This window comes from Mesoplodon bidens, assembly GCF_964165515.1.
Source record: "Mesoplodon bidens genome assembly, chromosome: 3".
In the NCBI taxonomy this organism is placed as follows: Eukaryota; Metazoa; Chordata; class Mammalia; order Artiodactyla; family Ziphiidae; genus Mesoplodon; species Mesoplodon bidens.
This window is the reverse complement of record NC_138178.1, coordinates 177,123,973-177,145,899: the sequence shown is the minus strand read 5'-3', so window position 1 is coordinate 177,145,899 and position 21,927 is coordinate 177,123,973. Positions and strand designations below refer to the sequence as shown.

The 21,927-nt window shown below is 47.9% G+C and overlaps 1 protein-coding gene across 6 annotated transcripts in view; it reads right to left on the bottom strand.

The window, feature by feature from the left end:
• Positions 1-7,868: 7,868 nt before the first annotated feature.
• MARK3 (microtubule affinity regulating kinase 3) overlaps positions 7,869-21,927 on the bottom strand; it is a 109,417-nt gene continuing 95,358 nt past the window's right edge. For 3 of the 6 annotated variants that reach the window (XM_081227170.1, XM_081227172.1, XM_081227175.1), the window contains 4 exons: positions 17,397-17,654; positions 13,511-13,537; positions 12,183-12,227; positions 7,869-8,821 (listed from right to left, as the gene is read on the bottom strand). In XM_081227170.1, the coding sequence (XP_081083296.1) occupies positions 8,476-8,821; positions 12,183-12,227; positions 13,511-13,537; positions 17,397-17,654 (676 nt within the window). In that variant the 3' untranslated portion in view covers positions 7,869-8,475. The remainder of the gene's footprint in view (positions 8,822-12,182; positions 12,228-13,510; positions 13,538-17,396; positions 17,655-21,927) is intronic. The other 3 variants (XM_081227173.1, XM_081227174.1, XM_081227171.1) reach the window with 2 other exon arrangements.

The window sequence follows — 21,927 nt, the reverse complement described above, 5'->3', positions numbered from 1 at the left end:
TTTTGTCAATACTTTTGACCCACCAACTGCCCAACACATTAAGTAGCGTTACAATTTCAAAAAAGAATAAAGGTGGTCCGTACTCATCCATACTTGAAATTGTCGACTCTGCTTGACAGGGGCCACCTGGGCTGCGCACCAGCAGTCACGGCGCCAGTGCCTGTCTTGGAGAGGAGATGCTGTGAGCAGAGGTCGGGGCCAGAGGTCCCGCCTCCTCCTCCTTCCTCAAGACCAGAAAGGAGGATCCAGATGCTGATGGCTTTCCTCTATTCCCCAGCATCAAAGACATAGGATAACATGCCTTTGCCTTTCCAGTCCCGTTCCAGTGTTTTGGTTCAATTCATTAATGCTGTGATACTGGGAAACTCAACCCAGCAAAACGTGACCTACACACCGAGCGAGGTCAAGACAAGAGGACGTCCTGCACAGCCTTTCAGGGTAACAGGAACTCCCACCCTCTACCCACAGGCTAAGTCGGTATGTGACAAGCCACGAGACAAGCCCCTGCCAAGCCTCTAGAGCTCAAAGAAGGAGGGGAGAGGGCCAGAGACACAAAGAGAAGCCAGGTGGGCTGCAGGTGAGAACACTGAAGACTGTGGGCAGCAGGTGGCAGCTGAGCTGGGTGCTGAAGGACAAGCAGAGACTGGCCTGGGGACCCGAGCCAAGGAGGGACAAGCACAGCAGCCCCCAGGCTGCACAGTGCATTCAGGGAATGGGGTGCGTCTGGGGCTGGAGGAGCAGCCCACAGCTCTGGTGTTGGGACATGGCTCTCAGGGGAACCCTCTACCAAAGGACTCCTGGCGCCACGCTAATGAACCCGACCGCACATGCTCCTACTTCCCAGCTTACCTCCATGCAGAACATGCCGCTTTGAGAAAATATTCCCACCTCGCCACGCCTGCTGGTAGTTCCCTCCCGAGAGGGGTGGCAAGTCGGTGCAGGCCTCGGCTCTGCAAAGAGCTGGTGAGCCAGGTGCCCCACACTAGGATGCTTCCTCTCTGGTCCCCGGGACCTGGCTTCCCAGGGCAGCAGGGTCTCATTTGGTCTGGCAGCAGAACTCTCCCCCGAAGCCTGCCACGTCACTGCCTAAGGAAGTGTTGGCCCTAAGTCCCCTCAACAGAACAGAGGTGCATTGTCTGAGACGTGCTTTATTGGGATGGCGACAAGAAAGCCCGTCCGGCAGCACGCCAGACCCACTGCTGCCCTTACCCATGTCCCAAGCTGGAGATGGGATGGGCCCGCCGTGCCTGCCTTTGTACATGCTACGCCCTCCTCTTCCACTGAGCAGACTTGGGGGGCTTCAGGCCATACCTGTCATCTCTATGTGCCTCCTCCACCCAGACTGGGCTTCCTGCTAGCCCCGAGCCCTGGTGTTCCTTCTTGCAGCGCTGGCCATACCAGGTTTCAAGGTTCTGTTTGTGTACCTCTTCCTGTGAGAACGTGCTTCTAGAGGACACGGGTTTTGCCTTATTTTTGGATCCCCAGAGCTCAGCACAGGGCCCTCCAGAGCAGCTGTCCCACCTTAAACGCCCCCAAGTATGAATGTCAATGAAGGAATATATATATGAACATAAAAACAATGATAGAAAGTCTTCACATCTTGTCCTGAAACATCTGAAAAGAACTGGGGCAGTTTAACTTAGAGAAGCAAAATTCAGGGAGGGAATACAATTTTTTTCTTCAAATACTTGAGCCTTGACTAGTTAAACGCTAGTCAAGGAGAGTAGGAGAGACTCCCAGGGTGGTGCAGGAAGCTGCTGTGCATCCGGAAAACGCAGAACCAGCCCGAACTCCTCGCAGCCCTCTGGCACTGGAGGTGCCCAGCAGAAACCAGAGAAGTTCCTGATGAGCAACTGCAGACTTCCCTTCTGCGTGAGGGACGATTCTGGCTTAAAATAACACTCAGAGATGGGTTAAGTGCGTGGGATGTAGAGGGAGCAGGAACGTACAAATGGCACAGGCAAGAGCCGTGGTATGATCGGTCGTCTCTTTTCTTGGTGACACCCCCAGGAAGGCCTCTAATTACCACCATAACTAGAAACCACAAGAATGAATATCCAGGGAGCTGGGAGAGGATGTGAGAACCTCAGAATGTGCAACCACTCAGCCCCATCACACAAACCACCACAAAAAACAAAATAAATCAGCAAGGCGACCAAACCAACGCCGATGGCATCAGAAGTGCCCGACATGGCCCCCAGTCTCCCCTGCCCTCACCCCAAGAGATCCAGGTCGTCTCGGCAAGCGTGGTCTGGCCTCCACCCCAAGGTGACCCTGCTCTGTGGGAGGCTCCTGCTCATGACAAGCAGTCAGAGCGGGGGCCACTGTTAACACGCAAGCGAACCTGACGGGCCACCTGATTGAACACAGCTCACACCCACTGCCGACCTTCAGGCCGCTACTCTTTCAGTGGCCTGAAATCCAAACGCTACACTGACCGAGCGATTCTGTGGCGTGGGACAGAGTATGGTGCTAAGCCAAGCGTTTCAACTTGCAGTTTCACATCTGATTGCAAATGTCATGCGATGCTGGGCCTCCTCCTGTACATCCCCAGGAACTTGCACGGTTTGAGCCCCACTTGAGCTGAATGACACCATATGGGCATCGGTTATACAGGCAGCTGGGTGAAGAGAATAGTGCACCGGTCACCTGGACTGTGGGCTCCATTCTCATCCCACCTCTGGGCCTCGTCTGTAAAACAGGAAAGGCTTGGAGAGCTGCTGGACACCAAGTAGGATGGGCCTTGTACAGACCAAACATGGCTTCCCACAGCTGCTGCCTGTTTCAGCCTGGGCCGTCGGGGGAGAGGCAGCTACAGGGGAAACTCATGAACAGGTAGCTGCCTTGTGCCTTCCAGACCTCTCCTGCGCGCGCTCCATCACCACCCTGATCCTCATCGCTCAATGAATACTTATTTTGTGCCGTGTCCCAGGCACTACTCCAGGTACCCGGGTTACATCAAGAAAAGGGCTTACGTTCTAGTCAGGGCAGGAGACGAGGGACAGAACAAATCTGTGAGTGACGCTGACCTCAGGGCGGCAGGAGCAGCAGACAGTGAGAGGGCGGGGCTGGGCAAGCAGGCCTGCAGAGGCCGGGGCCGGCCTCGGTGGAGGCGGCGCTGTCGGCTTCCTGTCTGCGCGCTCACACCAGGCCTGCTGCTCCTCCCTGTCCTCTGGGGACACCGGCAAAGGCTTGCGGCCAGGAAGGTGGTGGCACAGGCCTGTCAACTTTCCTAACAGCAGGTTCTGAGCCCAGAACTCTACACCTTAGACACTGGGGGAATGTCCTTATGAGGTCTATGCTGGCAGGGCAGTGTACCCTCCTGAGAGCCAGAGTGTGCTGTTCAAGGACTTCTGTGCCTTGGACAAGCCGGGAAGGAAGAGAAGAGGACTGGCTGGTGTTCTTCTTTAAAAGGACCTGTGCCTGTGCGCCCTGCTGACTTCCAGACGCCTGCCAGGCGTCCTGCTCTGCACTGGCTGCCTGGTGGACCCTGCCAACAACCCAGAGTGAGATACTCTTACAACATGCTGACTTTCTGAGGAGGAAACCTGAGGTTCAGAAGCTGGAATCTGGACACCAGGCTGCCCAGGTCAAGGGCGTACGCCTCTAGGCCACGCTGCCCAATTCACTTTTAAACAGGGCTCTGAGTCTGTCTAGAGGGAATCCTGAGGTCCTGCTTCGGAATCCGCCCTGCCCCAGCCTTCCTGGACACGCAGACCCTGCTGCAGCAACTAGCAGGGACAGGCTCAGCGCCCCTGCTGTGGCCAGGGGCTCCCCTACTGGCAGAGGACTGTCTTATTTTGAGTTCACAAAGGCCTCCTCGCAATGCCCACCCTGCTATCTGTTCCGGGCCCTAAAGCCACCCCCGAGTCTGGCCCAGACACAAAGAAAGGTCTCGGACTCTCCCACCACAACCCATTCTCCACACACATCACATCTCCTCCTCACCAGGTGAGCTCCCTTCCCTGGGGACCTAAGTCTGGCCCAGATGTCCTGCTTGTGTTTTTTTCCCCCCTGCTGTGCCACACAGCTTGTGGGACCTTAGTCCCCCAACCAGGGATTGAACCCGGGTCCCCAGCAGTGAGAATGTGGAGTCGTAACCACTGGACCGCCAGGGAAGTCCCACTTTCTGACTCCTGAGGGTTGTGATGCTGCTCTGTCACATGTCCCCCAATCTCACCAGCGGCCGGGCAGCCACACTGGGATGCCACCGCGCCACGCAGCGAGCACTGCCTGTGAGGAAGCATCACCTCTGGCTGGGTTCTGGTCTCTCCACGTGGCAAACCAAGACCAACTCAGGAAGCTGTTGGATTCTGGCCTCCTCGAGGACTGGCCAGGACAGCCGGGGTCTGCGCTCGGGGACAGTCACACCTGATCACCTGTGCACTGTCAGGACACCTGCAAGGCATGTCACCCTCTTTACATTGCTCCCTTCAAAAGCAACCATTTCCCTCCCCATTCGGAAGTGGCTGCTGAGCTGACTAAAGGGTCCCATGGCAAATTAGTAATAAAAAACAAAAAACAGCCCAACAACAAAACCCCAAAAAAGCCAAGTTCGGACCCTCTGATCCAAGCCCTCCCTCCTGCTGCCGCTCTTGCCTGAGCCAGACCAGAAGAGACAGCGCTTCACAGACATGCCTCCCACGTCCCCGTGTCCCCCTGATGCTGCTCACGGAAACCACCAGTGCCCCGTGGATCCCACGGTCACCAAGCATCACTCATTGAGCAAGAACTGCTGGGAGAGGGTATTCTAGGGACAGTTTCCACAGCAACAGTAACTTGTTCATACTGCACATGGAGGGAGATTTTTCTTTTAAACATCATCGTTCTCTAGACTTTTGGAGAAACATATGCTGTGGAAGCGATCACAGTTGTGCTTCTGAAAGTTAGTCATGTTTCTTCACAGTTTTCCGCACGGGTCTTCACTTTTAGAAACGGAAGGACAGCCTGCGAACAAGGCACGTCACTAAGAAACGCTGTCTTGGTTCCTCTGATCTGCCTGATCTAGGTGAGAGGAAAGTCGACCTAACTGGAAGACAAGCCTTATTTTCAAGAGTAAGACAACACTCGGATTGTCAGGTAAATAAAGCCAGTAGTACTGCCTCGCCAGGTACCTCACCTCACTTCTGAGGGATTCCAGGGAAGTAAATGAGGAAAAAAGTGTGGCTTTGTCTCAAGTAATCAAAGTACTCTAGAATATTCCCTTTCAAAATTCACCATAGGGGAATTCCCTGGTGGTCCAGTGGTTAAGAATCTGCCTTCCAATGCAGGGGACATGGGTTCGACCCCTGGTTGGGGAGCTAAGATCCCACGTGCCACGGGGCAACTAAGCCCACGTGCCACAACTACTGAGCCCGTGTGCCTCAACCAGAGAGCCCACGTACTCTGGAGCCTGCACTCTACAACTGAGCCCGTGAGCTCTGAAGCCCGCGGGCCACACTAGAGAGCCCACGCTCTGGAGCATGTGTGCAGCTAGAGAGCCCGTGTGCCACAACTACTGAGCTTGTGTGGTTTGAAGCCCGTGTGCCACAACTACTGAGCCTGTGTGGTTTGAAGCCCGCGTGCCACAACTGGAGAGAAGCCCATGTGCTGCAAAGAGCCTGTGTGCCGCAACAAAAGATCCCACATGCTGCAACTAAGACCCAACGCAGCCAAATAAAGTAAAAAAAATTCACTGTATGAAGAATAAAAATGCCATATCCTGAGGATGTAGTATCTCAAGGAAGGACATGGGCCCCTCAGTAATGGATGAGATTTCATGTTTTAACGTCAGTAAATGTAACACTACCTATGCTGCCACTAAACTCAAACCTTCATCAATAGAGCCTTTTGCATACAACCAGTTCAGATGACTTCTGCAGGTGAATACTGGTACTACAAACACACACAATTTCTCACTGGATCAGTAACATATTAAGATGCAGATATGGCTTATGACAAATAAGCAATCAAAAATAATATGAACATTTGTGTCTGTATAAACAGTGGCCATTTCATTAGGGCACGTGGTAAACTAATTTCTCCTAAAGGAGTTTAACTTCTAGTATTTAATTTGTCCTTGAAAACAATTTAAAACACGTCCAAGGCAACAGGATCAGAAGAAACTCGGCTGCAGCCACACCTCTGCTTGGCAGAGCTCCGCTTCACCCCCGCAGCTCCTGCAGGGCCATCTTGCACAGGAAGCCGTGCACACTGAGCTCTCGGAAAGGTGCATGCTGAAAGGGGATGGGTCTGGAGGAGAAAGGAAAATGCCTCAAGTGAAAAAAGGAGGGGACTTGTTTTGTTTTTTTCCCCGTAATCACAAAGGTTTGAAAGCACCAGTAAGGTGAAAATGGTCGGCTCTATTGTTAGGTCAAAGGGCACTGACCCCTCCATCCTTCCCTGACCCTGGCTGGGGACCACAGGCCTGGCACTCCTCCCACCACAAGGCTCTCCCGCCAGGCCCACCTCTTCTCCCCGGCCTCCCCAGGCACTGTCTCTGGGGCTCAGCACTGGTCCTCTCCTCTGCTCTGATGAGCTTCTCTCACTTGCCGAGGGTTCCTGGGGTCTCTCCCCAGTCTCCACCTGTGTGTAAAGGTACCTCAAACTCGATGCGTCCAAACCTGTTCTCCCACCCCCAAACTTTCCCACAATCCGTCCTGTTTCATGGGCAGCAACCCTCTCCTTTCTGCTGCTCCGGCCAAAAACTAGACAGTCATCCTTGGCTTTTTCTCACTTACCCATTTCTAATCCAGGAGTAAATGCAGTTGACTCTTATTTCAAAACATACCCAGAATCCAACCAGTCTCACCAGGGCAGCATCACCTCTTACCTAATTACGGCCGACAGCCTCCAAATGGCGTTTCTGGCTTCTCCTCACGCCCTGGGATGAATTCGCAACACAGCTTCCAGAACAAGCGTCTGAAAGCCTGAGGCCACTCTTCTCCTCCTGTTGGAACCCCCCAGCTGCTCCCATCTCGGAGTGAAAACACATCTGCATCGCCTCCGTGGCCCAGTTGGCACCCTGACCAAACGCCCTCCACTCTGCTCCAGCTCGCGGCTGCGCTCCGGCCTCGGCCAGATCCTCTGCCGGGAGACGTGCGCGGACGCCTCCCGCGCAGCCACTCTGCTGCACCCCTCCCCACCCGAGCCCCAGGACCTCGGGAACGCCTGACCCTGCCCTGGGACGCTGTTCATGCCACTTACCACTTTGTTCCACACTAGATACTGTACTATTGCGTACTGACTGCTCTCCTGTTAGGACATATGCTTTCAGAGGCTAGGGGTGCATCCCCAACACCCCAAACAGTGCTCTGCCCGTGGCAGACAGTAAGTACTGGTGACTGCGTGACTGTCCAGACTTTCATGCTTGGACCACCACCGACAAACCCAGAACCCAAACAGCACACCAATAAATGTGATAATATCCCGGTGAGATTAAAGCATCAAACTGACTGATGAGTTCATTATCCTCTTTACGTAACCATGTAGATGTTGGGAAACAGCTGTGAGTCTAATTCAGGTACTGAATCACAAAGAACAAGAGAGGAAAATTACGTACTTCATGGAGAACAAACCCAGAACTGCCAAGGCCTGGCGTTTCTCCACACGGGGGCGCACCGGGGCTCCCGAGGCTGAGGCTGAGAGCCACTCCCAACTCCCATCCTGCTCAGGTCACCAGGAGGGCCATCTTCTCCCTTTATTGCCTTTGGGGAAAAAAGATGCTACAAATCACAAAATGTTGGGATCCACGCTAAGGAAAAAGTGGCCCGGCCTTCGCACACTTTCCATTTGCTTTTGTTCAACTTGGTGGTGGAGGCAAAAACACATACTTTTAAGTCACTGCCTTAATCTGAGTCTTAAATACAGTATTAGGAGACAATGCAAGATTTTACTGAGAAAAAGTGAATTTTTAATTATCTTGTGAATCTACTTAGAAAAACACACACAAGCAATGTTCACAACTATAAATTTAAACCTTTTGCACTAAAAAAAAAACACGAAACAACAAACACAAAACCACAGGCATGAACTGTAAACCTGCATTAATTACCAACTAGTCTTAAAGTTAATTCTTAGTAGTAATTCAGTATTTTCCTCCTTGGCAATTTTAATGTTTTAGCACCAAATAATCTCCCACAGAGGTACTTGTAACAACTCTGGTTGCCAGTGTAAGGAGATGCTTCCGTAGCACTACTTCACACACACACCGTCCACTCTCACACCCGCACAGACAGGAGGCACGTGGAGATGGATGTCACACGCTGACTTTCAGGGCAATGGAAATAAGACAGAGGGCACACGTGTCACACGTCTTTAATGTAGTGCATTCGTAGAAAAAAGGCCAGCTTTCGCTCCCAGGCGTGCTCTCGTCCTTATATTTTAATATGATTTAGAAGATGCAGACGTTATTGCCTAAATATTATTCTATACATTTCCATCAGTGTTCAGGAAAACACTTTAAATCGCTACTTAATTTACACCATAATTACTGGGTTACAGCTTTAGCTCATTGGCAATTTTGGAAGCGATATTTTTGAAAGCTATGGACGTCCCTGATATCCGCTTAAACCGGACCCCGTTCAGAGACAGTCTTGGCAGCTTGCACACTTCCATCTCCCACTGCACAAGGCTCTCCGCGTGCCCGTCGCCGTGGACACAGAAGAGTAAGAAGCGCTCTCTCTGCTCGTAGTCACAGTTATTGGCGTCCAGCACTTTGCGGATTTCCCGCATCATGTCATTGGGATCCATGGAACTAGTGGTTTTCATGCTCCAGGTAAAGCGCAGGGAACGAGGTTTTGCTTCTTTATTTTCCTCCTTTTGCTCAGCAGATACGTTGCGACTGAAAGGCACAGTGGCAGGTTTATTCTTAATTGCACAGGAAAACCCACCTCTTCTCCTCTACCCAGCTCACGACCAACGTCTTCAATACAGCATAATAAATGACTTCCGCGTTTTTCCTGCATGGGCTCATGGTTGGTAGTCTGTTCCTTTGCTAAGAAGTACTCACCTATTTCTCCACAACCCCCTTCCAGTCCCAATCATAAGCCACAGATGTAAAAAATCTACCTGGCCGAAAAGTCTCCACCAGTCATCCGGTGAAAACTAAGGAAGTAATGTGTTAAACAGAACCCTTGGGAGGAGGCGAAGTGGAGGCTAGCTGAGCACGTCTCCAGAGCCCAGCCCGTGCCATCCAGGCTGGCTGCCAGCGGCAAGGTGCCGGCAGGGCCCTTCACAGGCCAGTTCAGGGAGGTGGCGGCAGCAGCCCAGCCACCAGGTCTGCTCGGCCTGGCTGTTTCTCCTACCACAATTTTTTTGCGGTACGCGGGCCTCTCATTGTTGTGGCCTCTCCCGTTGCGGAGCACAGGCTCCGGACGCGCAGGCTCAGCGGCCATGGCTCACGGGCCCAGCCGCTCCGCGGCATATGTGGGATCTTCCCGGACCGGGGCACGAACCCGTGTCCCCTGCATCGGCAGGCGGACTCTCAACCACTGCGCCACCAGGGAAGCCCTCCTACCACAATTTTAAAAGATTCAATTCATCATAACCTCCACTGTAACTGTTACTCAGGATAACCAGTGACTCAACACAGTTGAAAATCGCTTTCCCGGCAAACAGCCCCAGATGCTAAGCACAGCTAGGTAACGGGGTGGGCCATTCTCTCAGTCCCCTACCACCACCTTAGCACTTTTCCTTCTGTTAATTTAAACTTCCAATTTCACAGTTAAAAAGAATTCTTAGATGACACTACCTTACTACTGAAATAGGAAAATGAAATGTTGAGGCTTACTTGCTGCCAAGCACTGAAATGACCAGTTTGAATGCAAACTGTACAGATTCACAAGGTGCAGGCTGTGGTCCCAGGCATGGCTCTCTCAGGAACTCCAACAGGCATCTACCATCTCACCGCTCTGCGGTATTTAATCATTACTGCCACAAACCGTTACTGACATTCTCAATTAGGAGGGTGAATACCTAACAGGCTTGTGCATTAAAAACTCACAGTGTATGTATGTTCAATACACTCAATCCTATGGCAAATTCATCAGAGCTGAGAGCAGGCCGTAGGTTTTACTGTGTATATAACTCTCCCTGTCAGCCACCTGCTAACAGAATATTCAGTTTGGTTCACACCTACCAAAACTGTTTGAAAGCTTCCTAAGTATAAAATGCTGTTAAATACTAAATAGGTTACAAAAAAAAGCAAAAGCTCTCTAAGCTGGGGTCAGGGGAGGAAAGACTAAAACACAAGGCAACAACAATAGCACAGGTAAGGCAGGGGCCGTCAGCTAGAGTCCCAGAGAGGTGGAGCCGCCTGAAGGGAGGAGCGCAAGAGAAGGGAGGAGTGGAGCGGAGGGCAAGGACGGGGGTGGAGGGGTGGGGGGAGGCGGGGCGGGCAATGGCATCTGAGAAGACCTACAAGAGACCACGGGATTTCAACATGACAGAGGTGGGAGAAAGTCTGTGTCTAGAGCAGAGGAAATCTCTTAGGTGGAAGGCAAGGAGGTATGGAAAGCACAGAATGAGTGGAGGGCAAAATCGAAGGTACCCACGGGCTGGAGCTGAGGGCGCAGTCTCACCCCACAAGACAGCTGCTGGCATGTACTGAGCCCTTGATCCTCAGCACACCAGGAGGTGGGTTCTGTTAGTCCCTCCCAACCATGGCTGGGGAGACAAGCTCAGGGCAGCTAGACTTGCTCAAGGGCAGGCGGGGGGATGCTGCCTGACTCTCACCCCGAACTTCTGCCTCAACTGAGGGATTTGTGTGTGGGGGAAACTGGGGCTGCTGAGGCCACACAGGGCCTCATATGGACACGGTTGGCCAAGCGATGGGGCAGCTGCAGGTTTTCATTCAGGGTAGTCATGATCAGAGCTGTGTTTTAGAAAGACCAGGAAGAGAGGAAATGGGCTAACAAGGACCTGAAACAGCATGGTGGCGACTGTCATAAGAAAGGGCACAAGTGGAAGAAATCTAGAGTCCTGAGCCCAGCTGGTGACTCCCCCCGCCGCCAGACCCATGCAATGACAGGTACAGAAAATTTAAAAGCAAAACACTCAACTACATAATCATTCTTTTTTTTGGCCGCACTGCACAGCTTGTGGGATCTTAGTTCCCCGATCAGGGGTTGAACCTGGGACCTAGTGAAAGCACAGAGTCCTAACCACTTAATTCCCTACATAATCATTCTTAAAAAAAAAAAAAAGGACATCTAATTTGAGATATGAAAATTCTCCTAGGGAATTTCCTAGAGGTCCAGTGGTTAGGACTCGGTGCTTTCACTGCCAGGGCCGGGGTACCATCCCTGGTCTGGAAACTAAGATCCCACAAGCCATATGGCGCGGCCAAAAAAAAAAATTCTCCTAAATATTCTGCTTTCCTTCCTTGAGACTAGAACTATGCCAGGAGTTCTCACCAGGTCGACAATGCTCCAGACTCCCAGACCTCACCTCGGGTCAGGAGAGGTCAGGCAGGAGGAATGCGGTTTTGTTTTTTTTTTTTTAAATTACAAAAGGAAATTTATTTCAAAAGCATAAGGGAACATTTACATTTGAACAAGGGGATATACAGGTGTCTCGCAAAAGAAAACTAATCCATGGCATGAAGTTTTCGTTCAAATTTTTGAAACAGAAATAACCTAAGTTGTGCACTATTGCCTTAGGAAAGGGAAGGGGAACAATGAGGTGGTAAAGGAAGGAACACAGTCAACTTAATATCAAACTTAAAGTCACTTCTGCTCAGCTTTGAGTTCACAAATATTAAAAAGAAAAAGAGGAAAAATTACACTTAATGTTCAAATTTATGTAACTGTAGTCCCAAAACAGCATCTATATTTGAAATGGCTTTAGGCCACTGGCTGATCTGCTGCTGAGGTCCAGGCTACCTGGTCACAGTTTTCAAATGGCAATTCCACGTTCCTATGCCTAGGAATGCATATTTTAACACCCAAACACCAGTGAGAACCCAGGTGGGGCTGGGACCAGAGGCTTCCACCAGCAGGTGGCTGCAGCACTCCAGCGCCCTCATGTGGCTGCCAGGTGCCAACGGCAGCAGCAATGCTTCCTGACCACATACTGCTGGTGGCACTAAGCAATTCCACCTGGAGCAGGGACAGATGCAGAACGTTCAGAAAAGGGTGTTGCCTCTGCCACAGAAATGAGGTAAATACCTATAAAATATTTTAAGTAAAAATAGTTTCCCTCACCTTGAGCCCTCATATCTCCCGTTCCTCTCATATTCAGTTGGAAGCCTCAATGAATAGAATGCAGAAGCACAGAGAAGTGGGAAAGAGAAAAGATATCTTACACACCAGTACATGACCAACCCAAATACAAACACAGACAGTATAAAATGAACAAATCCAAAGCACTGTTGGGTCACCAGCTGAGCTTATTAAAACTCGTACTCTTGTAGGTGTGACTCTGCCAGAGGCCATCCCCATGTGTTCATGAAGGCCGTGCAGGAGGCTGGCTGCACACCTGCTTCACATACACAACAGGTATTCCTGCCCAGCTCTGGAATCTGCGCACACTCACGGCCTTCAACTGGAGGTGTTCTTTTTGATCACTACCCAAAGTATAGTGGGTTTCCAATTAAATAATCATGGAGTGGAGTTTCCCACAGGAAGAAAGCACTCCTCCCACGGTTTCTGATAAAGAGCTCACGTGAACAAAGCCTCTCCGTGACCCACTGGTGGCCTCCACATAAAAACCCATAAGCTGGCCCGCTGGTGAGCTGAGAGGAGCAGGCCCGACGTGGCTGCAGTGGCAGCTTTTCCCTCAAGGGTGTGTGCATCCCGAGACAGTGAGCAATGCTCTGGTCTCTTGAGTGTCATCATCAAAAAACTACCTACCTAGTAAGAGTAACATTTACGACAGTGCTTTAAGTAAAAATGAGACATACTTTCTTCAGAGGTTGGTGGAAAGTGCCTTTTAGAAACAATACTATTCACTCTTCAACTCTTGGAAAATATTAAAACGCTTCTGCTATACAGTTGCCCACATCTTAATTTCTGAAAAACCCCAACAAATGAGGTTGTAGGTGTGAATTTCACATTTATTTCCAGTATCAGGATATTAGCTGATTTATCTGTCATTTTAAAGCCTTTTGCTGATGCAATCCTTCATGAAATAAAAGATGACAGCTAACACAGTCACCACTTACCGTCTGCATGCGTGAGGCTAATCGTGAATTGCACATTGTTACTGAACATCTCATTCTTCAAACAGAAGCATGCTAAGTGTTATTAGTATGAAGACAGAATTATTTGGATGCTAAATAATTCTACCAAAGGAAGAAAATGCACAGAGCATGCGTAGGCCTCTTGTTACATGGGTGCCACAGTCCCTTTAAAAATGCCTGACAGAGTTAATCTCTTTCTTTCCAGCTTCCTTTCAAAGAAGTATTTAGTTCTCAGCAGAAAGTTTAGTGTTTAAGGAAAAAAAACAGGGCTAGAAAGCCAAACCTGATGTTAATTGCAGGAGCCATTTCAGGGTGAGGATTGAAAAAAAAATGTGTATATATAAATCCTACCTTTTGATAAACCTGAATGACATGTTTCTAAAAGAAATTAAGCCAAAAAAAAAAAAATTAACAAAAACGAGTTGCACAAGTTAAATAGTCAATTACAGATAGAACAAAAAACAGCAAGTAAAACAGGGCTCCTCTCCTGTCCAATGAACAATGAAACAGCGACATTTGATGAAAAAGTAAAATTATCACAAATAATTGAGTATGTGATCTTTTAAACAGAAATATAAAAAGTCTGTACTTGTAAGAAAAAATTTAGCAGTAAATATTGACATTAACTATAATTAAATGTTTTAAGGTTCTTCAGATGGGTACACCTTAAGATAATAAAATTCAACATTTTGTGTTAAAGCCATTTGCAATGTACTAGAAATAAAGTAACATTCCTCAACTTTCTTCAGAATATCTTATGAACAAAAATATCACCTTATACAGAAACATTAAAAATTTCATTGTAAAAATATTTACCCATGAAGAGAATCATTACTTACTTCAGGAAGATGATTTAGACATTAACAGAATGTCTGTTACAGTGGTTTCGTATAAATCAGTTTTTAAGAAAAAACATCATTGGAGGTTTTTTTTCCCTTCCTGTTATGATATAACTGACATACAGAACTGTAATAAGTTACTGGGAGTTTAAAATGAAGTAGACTTTTTAGAGCTTTAGATATCAAAATGAATGAAAATTAAATGACAAGACAACAGTGGGGGGTTCATTTTTATGTTTTATGTAATAAATGGAATGAGCTGTATTTATAAGAAGTGACTCTGCTCATTAAAAAAAAATTTAAGGAGATGCTTGGGTTGTGCTGAACAGAATTTGACAAAAGAAATTTCAAACTATGGCTCAGGCTTGTATGATCACGCAATCAGCATTCCTGGGTGAGTGTGAGCTGGGCCTGTCAAGCTCTTCCTCAATCTCAGTTCTGAGACAGCACAGGAGGCACGCAAATGTATCTGAGGACTGACTGAATTAATAACTTCCTTCGGTGTTTTTGTTCCTCATTTGGGATGACTTTTGCATTGCTTCAGATACCTACCGATTTTAAAAGTATCTAACTACTGGAGGTAACTGCCAACCACTCCATAATCAGATCAAAAGTAGTATACAGCAGGATTACACACAGTAAGGAAAGTTCATGCACGTGAAAACTGATTAAAAGGCCTTTAAAACATATTTTCATTTCCGAATTTTCTACCTGAGAAAAGTCAAGGGGACTGCTCAGGTACCACAGGACTGATTTTCTTAACTCTTCCTCCCTTAAATCCCTTGAGGTATAAAGAGGAGGAAGCTGCAGGATTAAGGCTCTCACACTCCGCCCTGGGGCCACGTGGATGGCTCCCAGGAGCACAGAGGCACCTGCGCTTGTGCCCGGGCTGTCCTGCCTGCAGAGTATGGGTGACTCTGAGCGCCCTGAGCCCACAGCTCTCACAACATCCAGGGCACAGCCAGGAGCAGAGGGCGAGTTTTCTGATGCCAGTCCCACCATGTCACAGCAGGTCTCCTTGCGGCATCTACGTGCCAACACCTGAGGCCTTCCTGCACTAGAACTTTAACCCTCACAATTATTGTTAGGAGAGGGTAAGAAGCTGATGCTGTGGCAGCAAGGACTCTGACTGCTTTTAAGAATGAACTGACCACAACTGAAGTACAGCACCAAGGGGGACTACAGGTCTCAGTCTGCAAACTAACAAACAGAAGACTTTCTGTAAAAATTCTGGGGTGGAAATTACAAAATCAGATGACCCCCTCTAGAATATTTTCAACAAGAAGCCTCAGCCTTCTAGAATATTTTTAACAAGAAGCCTCAGCCTTCAATTTCAATTCAAATACATGAAATAAATTTAATTAGAAAATATGGGAAAAGGACTCACGTCTGTAACAAGTGCTTTACCGTTTTCTGCCAGGGACACTACATAGTGGGTTCAAGGCTCTTCTGGAGCCACGGGTCTGACTCAGCACTCTTCTGCTGTAGGACCTTGAACACGTGCCTTAATCTCTCTGAACCTTGCCTCCAGTTTCTTCTATGAAACTAGGAGGACAATGTCTATTCCACAGGGTAGATTACGGAGATTAAATGAGTGTGTGAGAGAGAATGCATGTGTGTGCATACACACATACTTTTTTATGTATATAAAATGAGTATTCCTATATCTATAAATCTACAGACATCTCTTTAGCTTAGCACATAGGAAGCATTCAGTATACTGTGGCTGATGTTATCTTTATCAATGATAGTATTAAGATGACCAAAAAAAAAACCAAAAAAAAAAGAGCCCATTATTGACCAAAGTGTAAGGACACAAAGCTGACTGTCCTGTGACTGGAGCTTAGACAGACCTGACTGCCACACATCCCTTCTGTGCTCGGGGACCAGAGGGCAAAATATCAGTTGACATTAAGCAGCCTAGGCTCCAAGGAAGGAGCTAAGGGAGGCTGGGGACAGCACCTGGGATGACCCTGAAAGGAAGCAGTGCATTATTTTGGGGGTCATCAGACTCTTCTTGGGTTGAACTCATTGTCTTTATTGCTGGCCACAAATGGGTGCCCCAAATCTGGCAAGGCCCTTCAGACTATTCTGCTCTTCTGCCCAGCCCGGGATGGGACGTCTCAGCAAAGGGTCTAAGAGAGTAATAGGGTGACCAGAAACCCTGGACTCCTCTGACCTCTAGTCAATGCCAGTGGGTATCAGGAGTCCTCCCTAAGCTGGTATTTGACATCCTGACAATGAACAGATCATCTGGGGAAAGACAGTTTAACGTGACTTGTCTGAGTTTTAGATGACTGATTTAAAATAAAATTACTGGGGGAGACTGAAAAGTGATATTTAGCTTACAGGTTAAATAAAGAAGACGGCACGGAACAGATCAGTAGGCTAATGGGCCACAGGGAGTCAGAGAAGAGAGGAGGAGGAGGAGGGCGTGTATCATTTTAGACTCTGGGAAGACCCCACTGTTGTTCTGTGAAGAAGACACAAGTGATGAATCAGAGGGTCTGTAACAGGCAAAACCTGCAGGACACCTCGGACAGACTAATCCACAGAGAGGCTTAAGTTCAAAGAATTTCCTCTGGGTGTCCTGGAACTGCAGGGGCTCTCAGGTTTCCTGGGTGTCGTCCTGGCTAAAGGTGCCTTTGCTTATAATGCAGACTGGTATCTTTTCTTTTTCCTCTTATAGCAGCCAATGTTTTTAGGCTTTGCAACCTCTAAACTAGATTCTGGAAATAAAAAGTACCTCAAGGGACCTTTAGAGATTTCCCAAGGCCCCAAATGACAGTCTACAGGACATACAAAAGATTTTATACAGGACCAGATACTAGCTTCTTCCTGAGAATAAGGCAAGGATTTTATCTCCAAAACTATTCAATACAGAATGTTACCTTGTTCTCATTATAACTCAGGCCAACAGAGAGAACAATTTCAAGACTGAAGCTCAAAGAAACTTGGTGCTCCTCAACGACACTGGAACGCAACAAGAGAAGAGGAAATGTCTCTCTCCTCCGTGTCTAGGGATGATCACACCATACACGTCTTCCTCAGTGGCTACTTCTGGGGTGCCAGCCCCCGGACTACACTGGATCTGGGGTTTTGCTAAACTGAAGTGCACACGCCATGTAGAGAGATGTGAGATTAAAAGGAAAAGTAATTAAACAACAACAACCTCCCAAGTGCTAGAGAACTTTTAATGTTGTGAAAAGACTCTGAGCTCTGTAATTTCTCTTCTGAAAGGTTTTAAAAGTATAGCGTTAGATATGCAAACCAGAAAAATGTCAGCTAAAGACAAAATGAAAAGCATCTGGGCAGTGGCTTCACACAACGAGGAAGATGATACTTCTCCTTTTGCCCTTGTGTTTGCTCCAACCAACCAGCACCACCTAGGCACTTACCTCCTTGTGAGTTTGGAAGTTAATTTACTAAAAAGATTAGTGGAGCCTCGGCTTCGAGTCTGCGACAATGGTGTGGCTTCATGGGACAGGCTGGGTGAAGCAGGCGGGCCGTTATACGTGGCAGTGCGCCGCTCCCGGGGCTGGCCGTGGAAAGTGCTACGACTGGCAGTGCCTCTTGGGAAGCGGGTTCGATCTGGGGTGGTGGCGCTGCTAATACTGTGTGTTGAAGCAACTGGAGCTCTCTGGTCAGGAATAGTGCTTTGAGATCAGAAAATGACAGATTCTTAGTCTCTGTTCACAAAACCCTGGCTTTGTAGCAAACATGGCACACAAACATTTACAATCACAATATACCTTTGATATAGAGTGGAGAAAACCAGTTATATAAATCCAGATCCAAGGGGTATTTTAGAGGACTTAGGAGCAAAAGGTAAGTTAAATGGCAAAGGGTACCAAAGGAATAGTACATAATCAAACAAAACCTCATGGAGTTTAAGGGAACAGTACACACATATTTTCAAGGACAAGATTAATGCAGGGAAATTCTAGAACAAAGAACAGCTAACTCAAGCTTTTTTTCCTTTGCTTCCCTCTCAAATTGCTTACATGCAGAGAACCTTGCCAATACAAAAGAAATAAAGGCTATGCAGGTGAAACTGAAGAATAGGCAACTAAAAAGTTTTGGAAGCACAAAAATGGCATAAGTGCTGTAAAATGCCACATGCTGAAAGCAACCTGGAAAGAAGGGGGAACTTCTTACACCCTTTATAGTGTGCAAAGGCATGAAGACACAAAGATGACCAGGGACACCATGAGACAGGATGTGCTGAACTAAAACCACACACAGGAAGGACACTTTGTAGACAACTGGAACAAAATCTTGGACTATAAAATCCACAGCACAAAATTAAGAAGCAGTGGGTACACATTAGTTTCACAAGGAATGTGCATTTTTCTTACATAGCCTTGAAGTTATCTCCTTCACTGTCTATTGGAGGTAACATCATCTTGGGGCGCCCAGAGCCTGACATGGACATCGACTTGTGATGTCGCAGCCGACAGGTGGAAGATGTCTTACAAACAGAGGCAGGGCTAGCTGCGTAAGCGAACATTTCCATCAGGCTGGGAGGGGGTTTGGGTTCAGGCAGAGGCAGAAACAACAGTATGATGGACTAGTGACAAAAAGAGCAACTCTTGTTCAAAGCATATAACCTTCCTCCCCAAACCATCTCGTCTTTGTCAAGGAACAAAAATCTCTTAAACCTGTTTTGGGGATTCTGGAGCAATTGCTAATCTGTATCTGCTTTTTCTAAAACAGCAATTTAAAAAGTTTATCAGCTTTAAAGAAAATAACATCATACACGTTTGAATATTTATGTGAGAGGGACGATCTCTTCCGAGCTATGTATAAAATTAAGCCTACCCTAAAAGAGATGCCTCCATTCAAATCAAAGTGAATCTGTAATATGAGCACACTATGCTCTTGACCTGTTCCCAAAGCACACTGTCATATTTTAAATGGACTAGTAAAATCACAGGTATAGTAGTAACTAGTTGTATTTATCAAAGTATCCTATGCTGTTTAAATATCCTATGTTGTTTGTATTTATCAAAGTATCCTATGTTGGGCTTCCCTAGTGGCGCTAGTGGTTAGGAATCCGCCTGCCAATGCAGAGGACACAGGTTCGAGCCCTGGTCCGGGAAGATCCCACTAAGCCCGTGCGTCACAACTACTGAGCCTGTGCTCTAGAGCCTGCAAGCCACAACTACTGAGCCCCCGTGCCACAAACTACTGAAGCCCAAGCGCCCAGAGCCCGTGCTCTGCAACAAGAGAAAGCACCACAGTGAGAAGCCCGCGCACTGCAACAAAGAGTAGCCCCCACACGCTGCAACTAGAGAAAGCCTGTGCTCAGCAACGAAGACCCAATGCAGCCAAAAATAAAATAAATAAATTTATTTTTAAAAAGTATCCTGTTAAAACCTTCCTACTCAGAGGACTTTCACTTCTTTATAAACAACACTCAGAATTCCTAAGGGGTCAACAGAGCCCCATTTTTCAAGGTGGGAAAACTAATAAGAGTGAATTGACTGTTTACAGACAGAAAAAGAGTAACAGAAGTGGCTACATGTCTGCAGTTTCACCTGGCACAGACAGCTATGGGACAAAACTACCTAAGGGAGTTTCCCCATCCTTAATTCCAGCTCAGTCATCATGTCCTTGGAATTTCAAAGGGGCAGTTTCTTTCCTTTAAAAGATAATCAGGGGGCTTCCCTGGTGGCACAGTGGTTGAGAGTCTGCCTGCCGATGCAGGGGACATGGGTTCGTGCCCCGGTCCGGGAAGATCCCACATGCCGCGGAGCGGCTGGGCCCGTGAGCCATGGCCACTGAGCCTGCGCGTCCGGAGCCTGTGCTCCGCAACGGGAGAGGCCACAGCAGTGAGAGGCCCACGTACAGCAAAAAAAAAAAAAAAAAAAAAAAAAGATAATCAGGGATTTAGAATTCTGACCATACTCTTTCAGTGACTTTCTACAGAAATCCTTTCAAAGCCTGAAACCTAGAAACATCAGGTTCTTTCCCTCATGCCCCACATCCAGAGCAACTGGGACATGTTGGTGTCAACTGCCTCACAGCACTTCAGCGAGCCTGGGCCTCCCCACCTCTACTGAGGGTCTTTGTGCGGCGCTTCCCCTCTCCCACAGGCCCAGTCCTAAGTCATCTGTCTTTACTGGTCTCCAATTCCACACTTTCCAATCTGTCCACCATACAGCTGTGAACTTTCTAAAGCACAAACCTGACCTTGTCACTCATCTGCTTTTAACCATGCAAAAGCACACTGCGTCTTCAGGATAAAGTCCAAACTCCTCACGCTGGCATCCAAGTAGCATCCTCAGGTGCCCACAGCTCGGCCCCTGCCACCTCTCCAGGCTTGACCTTCCACTGTTACCTCCCGGAACTAGACTTTCGGGCCCACCTGATGATGTGCAGTCGCTTGGTCGTGCATCAGGTCAAAGAACTTTTGCAGGAGCTATTCTCCGTGTCTGGAGAGCTGGCATCTTTCTATTTTCATCAAAATTCAACCCAGAGGTCATTCCCTCCGCGAAGTCTCCACCGGTGCCCTCTCCCATCAGGAGTGACTCAGTCCGCTCTATGTATTCAGTGCAGGCACCCGCTACTGGACACCACACTGTACCGCAGTGACTCCTGTCTGCTCATGCGCCCTGGAAGCACGGCCTGCAATCTCATCGTGTCCCCGGGGTCTCCTAACTGAAAAGGCACATTAATGAAATGAGCCACTGGAATTCTAAGAGTCCCAATATGAAGGAGACAGGTCTTTGTGATAAACTGCTCAAGAAGATCTGCTTGTCTCTGCGTTTCTGTTTGACAATCCTGCCCTCTCACTTGGGGGAGTGGCTTGTAAAGATTAAACACAGATTCACTTTCGTGTTTTTCACAGTCTTTTCCTTTTGGCAAAAACACCTGAATTCTGTTTCGGTAGAAATAGGTTCTTGGTCTCTCGATGTCACTGACTCCACCCCAGACTTTCCCAGCTACCCTGGCCAGTGACAGATTAAGAGATGGGCACATGGCCAGAGCCAGACCAACAGGGCCCCAGAAGACAGCCCCAGGGCTTCTGCCTGAGCAGAGCTGAGTGTGGGAAGATGTCAAGGTGGATACTGCTGAGTCCACCAAGGAACTCCTGCAGAAGAAGCAGAACTATGAGATGAACCCTGAGTCTATCCCTGGACCTTTTTTAGTTATAGGCATTCATAGATGCCTTTTTAAATTTAAACTTGTTTGGACTGGGTTTCTGTCACCTGCAACACAGAGAGTCCTAAGTGATTCAACTATCTGAAGAAATGCTTTGTTGTTTCCAATATGCACGTACAGACATACATACACATAGATACATATAATTTTACTTTAATAAGTTACAGATAAATACAACTGTCTTTTGTGCTCTATTACCTGTTCCGAGCAGGTCAAGAGTCGTCAAACACTTTATCCCCCTGCCCAGCTGCTGATGTTCTCTTGCCCAAATTAGGAGCTAAGATCAATAGATGCATTAAAAAAAAAGCAGGGGCAGAAGAGGAGGCAGGGGTTATTTGGCATCTTCCCTGGAGGATATAAATGGTCCCAAAGACTCTGGATAAGGAAATGGCTTTCCTTATCCAGAGCAGGGAGATGCTCAGTCTATTCCCTGTGAGGCCATTGCTCCCTGGCTGGACAGTGGAGGCAAGATTGTGTGGACAGACACTTTACAACAAAAAACTGACCCTCCTTAGAGTCAAGGACCTTAAAAAGGAAGTCATTACAAATTATTAAATTTTTACATAATCTTAAAGGCAATTAAATGAATTATTTCTTTAGAAGTTTAATGATGTCACACCACGAGCTCCACAAAGCAAAGCAACAAAACAGATGTGGTTTTCTGGACGTCTAAAGTAGGCCTAGCACCTCAATCTAGGGAACAGTAAACTCACTAAACGTTTGCCGAATGCCAAGTCTGTACAAACTCACAAAAATTCTATT